Raw genomic sequence first — 6,753 nt, forward strand, 5'->3', positions numbered from 1 at the left:
AATTAAAATGGCATATTTTTATAAAATGTATTACTCTTAGAACAGGATAAGTAACTAATTATAATTATACTTAGAACAGTACAATTGGAAATTTGACTATTGAAAATTAAAGTAGAGATACATTTTGCCAATGTCCCTCATGTTTCAAATTGCAGAGTATAAAGTACAGTGTAGCTGATTTCACACACCTCAGAAGAGGACATCAGATCTCATTAGGGATGTTTGTGAGCCACCATGTGGTTGCTCAGATGTGAACTCAGGACCCTCGGAAGAGTAGTCAGTGATCTTAACCACGGAACAATCTCTGCATGACATGAAATGATGGTTTTCATTTCTGATGTTAAGAAATATTCTCATTCCGGTTTGATAGCACTGTGGGACCATAGGGGAAAGAGTAGCACCCATAGATAACAAGCTAAAAAGCATCTCTTGGTAAATGCCAGGAAGGAATAAAAGGAGTTTGGCAGTGGAGGCTATAGCTGTCGAGCTTGCTACAGATCCACATCCGTTGTGAATAGATCCTGTTACTGCTGATCCCGTTGTTGTTCAGGTAGGCATATCTTTCCTCTCCCCGGATGGGAATCCTGATAAGAAACCAAAAACAGTAAGCCTGCAGAGCCCAGAACTGCATTTGCTCCTGCAATGAAATCTCACCAGTCTCCACTGCTTTTTGGTAATATGAATCAAAGAGTCCCTGAGGAATCACCTGCACTAGTTTCATACCTACTGTCTCACATCCTCAGGATTTGAACACCACTCTTTTGTCATTTGTCCAGGGTGAATCCTGAAATGTGTGTACAAGGCATTGGGCTTGTACTTGCTGTCATGTTCAAATGAACTGCAGCCATGAGTGACCCCACCAAGGGTGATTTTCAATTCTGTTTTTAGGCATTTTATATATGGGGATGCCCACTTAGTAAATTGCTCTAAGGGCTTCAATGATGGATGTGACTGAGTCTGTGATTTACCATCCCAGTAAAACAGCTCAAACCCAAGGACTGTTTTGGGTGCTCAGTGATGACAAGACTTTAGAGAAGGTTCCAAATATGCTTAGAGTCTCTGCTTTCCTGAACAGGTGCAGCCATGTAAATGGTGGAGTGGTGAATGTCAGGCTTGCAGATTCAGCAGTGGCTTTCTGGGGTTTCATAGCCCCCACTGCCCATCTGAGGCTCTGTCTATATCCCTCACAGGACATTTATCAACAACAGAAATGTTTAAGGTGGAGCCAGAACAAACAATAGCTACTCCCAGACACCATCATTAGAGTAAAGGTTTTGAGTAAAACAACACTAAGTGAAAGTTTTGAAAATGACCGCCAATAAACAGGAAAACCTCCGAAGTATTTAAGTTTGTGGGAATGTGGAGCTTTCTAGGGATTGGCTGTTGCATGTAAACACCTGCTCTACCTCTGAGCTACACAACCATGCAAGGGTTTATTTTCTTTTTCTTCCTTCCCAGTACAGTTGGCTTCACATGACATTGACTTTCATCTCTCATAGCCACGACACACACACATATCACAACACAGGAACATAATGGAAGAAAAACATCATGAAAACATACATGTTGTTATACTCAGTGTTGTCTGTCCACTTCCAAGCATGCTGTGATGACTCTCTGTGCAGGCCAATCCAGCAATCAAAATTCGCCTTGAGTCTCATTAGAAAATTCTGTCATAAAACACAAAAAGCCAAGAATACATGTGTCTCTTTCCTTCAGGTGATCCTGGAGTCTCTCCACTCCACATCTTCCTCTAGAGATAACAGGAGGGTGTAACTCAGGGTCACATTCCTCTGTGGCCTGGACAGTTCTGGGTTAACCTCCCATTGCAGTTATTATCAGTTGTCTCCTTCTGTACCCAACATGTGCCAGCATATGGGAAAACACTGATGACCACCAGGTAACTCAGTAAAATGGCATATCTGACCTTCCAACTGACTATGAGCACTTCATGAGAGAGTGTTTCTTGACTGTCTCAGGGCTCCAGTCAGAAGTCAAGCATCAGCAAATGGCGCACACTCACATTCCCCATGTCTCCCTGTGCTTGGGATGGGATCCTTCCTCAGGCCTCATCCATAACTCTCTATCTCAAGGCAATATAATATTCAACAGAACAGACAGACAAACCAATCCCTGCCCATTGCTTACCAGCTCTTCCTCGTTGTCAAACCGAGCTAGTTGGGCCTCTTGTGCCATGCAGAAGGCCTGAGCGAATGTCCAGTTACTTGTGTATTCAGAAAAATAAAAACATTTATTTCCAAATCCAATCCAGTTTCTGGGGCAAGCAGCATAGGTATTTTTGATTAGGATCTGTTCTGTCTTTGTTGCTAAAATGTAGAGAATACAATGAATCATGACAAGTAGGTCTTCTTTCTCTTTGGCACACCCTCCTGAGCTCAGCTGTGAGGTGTGAATCTGATGGTAACTTTCCTAACTGATCTGTAGAAATCCTCTCCTGAGTGTGATGGGCCTTTATCTAAAGGCCTCCCACCGTGGGTCTGTGTCCCATTCTCTCAGGTGCTCACTGTCAGTAGGGCTCCCAGGAAGTGCACTTCTATAACAGCACGTTCTGTGCTTTGGATGACCGTTTACTACAGTGGGGATTGCTACAGCAGCAAGCACTCTGTAGGGACACCTACTGACACCCAGCCTGATAATTGAGATAGCAGTGAGAACCCTTGGGTAGGCAGTGTATACAGTGTGAACATGTTGCACTAAAGGATGACTGCACATACTTAAGAGGACAGTGCAAGATTTTATGGCACTCTTCTGAATATTATGGTAATAAAATCCTATAAATTCATTACTTCAGAAACGTTCCACTTAATACTTTTAAAATGCAGTTGAGCCTGGTAACTAAACCCATGGGTCATGGTTGGAGGCACTGTACCTTCCTGGCCATATTACTCTTCTCTGTCCTTACCCTTCCATGAGGTTTCTCTTTGGAGTTTTTCTCTCCCTATTCTCTACCTTGAACAATTCCCTCAAGTGGACCTATGTCCTCTGCATCTCTGTTTAGAGCTTGCAGGATAGCATCTTCCCAGGGATGCTGAGCGTGGCCTCCTGTATACACCACAGACTGTGTGTTCCTTCACTGCATCTTCCTGCTGGAACCTAAGTTCCCAGAGAACAGGAACTTCCTTTGTGTTTTCTCTAGAGCCCTTCACACAATGCCTGGGTCACAGTGGTCAGTAAGTATAACTGACAATTTGAATGTGAACAGAATGCCATAGAAATTGGAGAATAAATCACTTACCTGACAAAACAACCGAAAGAGCAACTACAGCTACAGTGAGGACCATGATCACTCCACAGCAGCAGTAAAACTTTGCAGGAGACTCAGAGCAGATGATTTTGAAACATTTTCCTTGAAGTGTATCTGAAAATGTAAATATGAGAACAACCTCAAGAAACATTTAAGGAAAAAGGATTCTGTAGATTTGGCTTTTATTCACCTATTGCAAACCCCTTTAGAGAAGGTCCTGGTCTATAAATGATGACCATCACTCACAGAAGACTAGAGGAAAGGGAAACATGGAGTCTTCCAGTCATTGAACTAAGGGCCAGTGAAGAAGCAAGAAACAGAAAGAGTAAAGGTCAGGTTGAAAGCAAACAACAACCAAGCTATCCATAGATTTTTGTCCCATTAGAATAGACTGGCTAGGACTGAGAACAACACTGAGTGTCAAGGATGGGGACAGACTGGAATCAGCAGGAGGCTGCAGAGATGGCTGAGGAGTTAAGATCAATTGTTGCTCTTCTAGAAGACAGGAGTTAGGTCCCCAATCCCAGCTCCTACAGGGGCAGCTCATAACCACCTGTGTAACACCTGCTCCAGTCAATGAGACAAACAAGTTGGTACACTTTTATATTTCCAGTGCCAGGGAGGCAGAAGCTGGAGTTAGGAGTACAAGGCTAGCCTTGGCTACATTGGAAGTTTGAACTCAACCTGGACTATGTAAGAATCCATCTCAAAGAAAGTAGTTAGTAAGTAAATAAATTAATAAAGGCACATACATGTAATAGAACACACTGACATAACTAATGGGTGAAATATGGGGGCGTTTCATCAAGCTTACCAAAATCATGTGAAAAAACTAATAATCTCTTAGCAAGTTAGGGATTGAAGGAACACACTTATGGATATTGGGCATTTCAAAAAAAAAATCAGAATGGTAATTTTATTCATTTAGAGTTCTACACCAGCATTTCTTATATGATATAAGAGTAAGATTTTCAGATAATCCTCTGTGTTTACAGCAGTATAATTCTGATACTGTCTGTTTCTTTCTGATATGTAAACAGGAATTTTGCTGTATACACACAGATCTCCTTCTAAATTCAAATGTGTTCCATAGCAGTTCGAACATAACTTTCATGTCTTTATTTAAAAGCAACTTTGGAAATGATCTCTCAAAAAACCCAAAGAAATGAAATATTGCTGACCTGGTTTTTAGCTTAATTAAAAACTGTTTCAATGATAAAACAAGCTACAGCTTCAAAGGAGTGAAGTTGTGAAATGCCTGCAGCTAGCTATGCAACAGCTGCACTTGAGACAGGAGCTCCACATTCTCAGGAAATGTTTCCAATGGCTAAATATGTAAGTATTTGATTTTAAAAAGTCAATCCTGCTGAGGCAGAGGGAGCAGGAGTTCCAGGCCAGCTTGGGGTAAAGTATGAGACTTTGCCAAAGAATCAATCAATCAATCAATCAGTCAGTCATCATCATCCTCAGTAATAATAATTTATTATTATTATTATTATTATTATTATTATTATTATTATTTCAGAATACTTGGTTTAAGTGATAAGCATTAGCATTTGTTGGGAATTTTGTATTTTGATAAATGTCAATCTTATTTTCTCAAACTTCAGTATTCTTTCCACAAATTAAAAAAATTAATGTGAAGAAACAGGAATGAGGGGGAAAAGGAAGATAAAGGAATACAATATAATGAAGCATAGACAGTTTGAAACACAAGAAACACAATTTTGCTTCCTTTCTGAAGAATGAAGTAGGAAACCCCATTATATTCTTTTTCTGTAACTTATCAAGAGCTCAAAACAGAAAGGATTTGGTCCTGAGAAGTTCAGCCCTCACCCTCCCCCAATCCACCCCAAGCCACCTCCTTAGAATTCTATTTTAATTACAATGGATCTGCAAAACACAAGCTCCAAGCTTCCCAGGCAACTTCTGCCACTATGCACATTGCAAAACTGTTGTCTGAGTTTCCTTTACTCTGGGACTTGTAAAGCAAACCTTTACTACAGCAATTTGGTGTAATCCACCAGACTGTAACTTACCAGATCCCTGGGACGAGTGGACTAGCAAACTAAGTACAAAGAAAGAAAGCTGTGGCTACAGCTCTGGCAGTTAGAAGGAGGCTCGCTGCTCATTTCTCTTGCCTGAGAACTATTCGCGTATTGTATGCTCCAAATAGAATAACTAATGTAGCAACCTCATAGCTAATCCCGTCTGCATTCTCCTGCTCTGCAGACCCACAGTGACAGGCTCACAGGCACCCTTCTGTTCTTATTTTGTTCAAGGTTCAGCTCTTTTGCCTTCCTGCCCTGGTTGAAACTCCTGTCTGCTCCTCCCATTGGTTCATATACATACCCACTTCTCCCTCCTGCGGGCTGCCTGTGGGGTTGAGCATAGGTAGGGAAGCCTTTGTGACACTCATCTCAGAGCTGAGAAGCTGAGTTTCCACTACAAGATTGAAACTTGAAAGCTGAGAGGCACAAATACATGGGGAGGTTTCAGTATTTAGCTAATCCTGTAGCTCCTCCTTCCTGTACACACACACACACACACACACACACACACACACACACACACACACACACACACACACACACACACNACACACACACACACACACACACACACACACACACACACACACACACACACACACACACACACACTTGTTTGGCTCAGGGCTGAACAAAATCTCATTTGTGGGAAAGGCATTTCAGGGTCAGGAGCCACACTGGCGCCATCTGGAGACTGACTTTCCTGTTTGCTTCTGGTTTACTTTGTGTTTCTTTTCTCTTTCAGAGAGAACACTCTGATTTTGAAACTTAACTCAAGCTGACCTTACTGAGGCCACAGGGATTTTCAACTTTTTCCAAAAGGGAGGCCTCTTCCTCTAACTCCAGAACCCTGAGCCAGAGACAAATAGACCTCTTCCTGCATCTGAGTGAAGCCTGGCTCAGTGACAAGGACCTCTGATCCTTTCTTTTTTTTGTTGTTGTTGTTTTTTTCTTTTTTCAATTTTCTTATTTACATTTCGAAAGAAAGAGAGAGAGAGAGAAAGAGAGAGAGAGAAAGAAAGAAAGAAAGAAAGAAAGAAAGAAAGAAGAGAGGGAAGGAGGGAGGGAGGGAGGGAGGGAAGGGGAGGAGAGGGAAGGGGAGGAGAGGGTAGGGGAGGAGAGGGGAGAGAGAGAAAGGGAGGGAGAAAGAGGAAAAAGGGAGAGGGGAAGAAAGAGAATACCTGGCACAGTTAATTCATCTTGGAAGCATGTTGAATATCTTGTCCTCAGAAGAAAGATATTGTTCTCTGTAGTTTTAAAGACAGATTCTCACTGAATCTGGAGCTCACAGATTAAGTTAGGCTAACTGACCAGCAAATTCCAAGGACCCATTAGTCTCTATCTGAAACTGAGTTTACAGCTCATGTTACCAGGCCCAGCTTTCTTATGTAGGTAAAGAGGGACAGAATTCATATTCTCACACTTATGTGGCAAGCA

At 41.9% G+C, this 6,753-nt stretch overlaps 1 protein-coding gene across 2 annotated transcripts; it reads right to left on the bottom strand.

Annotated features, from left to right (window-relative positions):
- Positions 1 to 305: 305 nt before the first annotated feature.
- Positions 306 to 5,757, bottom strand: LOC110296379 (C-type lectin domain family 2 member D-like). Of its 2 annotated transcripts, none has more exons than XM_021165050.2 (5): positions 5,618 to 5,757; positions 3,257 to 3,379; positions 2,149 to 2,327; positions 1,564 to 1,670; positions 306 to 584 (listed from the first exon to the last, which is right to left on the bottom strand). In XM_021165050.2, the coding sequence occupies exons 1-5, from the start codon at positions 5,682 to 5,684 to the stop codon at positions 416 to 418; spliced, it is 645 nt and encodes a 214-aa protein (XP_021020709.1). In that variant the 5' UTR covers positions 5,685 to 5,757; the 3' UTR covers positions 306 to 415. The 2 variants fall into 2 exon arrangements, with proteins under 2 accessions (XP_021020709.1, XP_029334658.1); XM_029478798.1 differs by lacking the exon at positions 5,618 to 5,757 and adding an exon at positions 5,305 to 5,592.
- Between the last annotated feature and the right edge of the window lie 996 nt (positions 5,758 to 6,753).

This window comes from Mus caroli, chromosome 6 (assembly GCF_900094665.2).
Source record: "Mus caroli chromosome 6, CAROLI_EIJ_v1.1, whole genome shotgun sequence".
Classification (NCBI taxonomy): domain Eukaryota; kingdom Metazoa; phylum Chordata; class Mammalia; order Rodentia; family Muridae; genus Mus; species Mus caroli.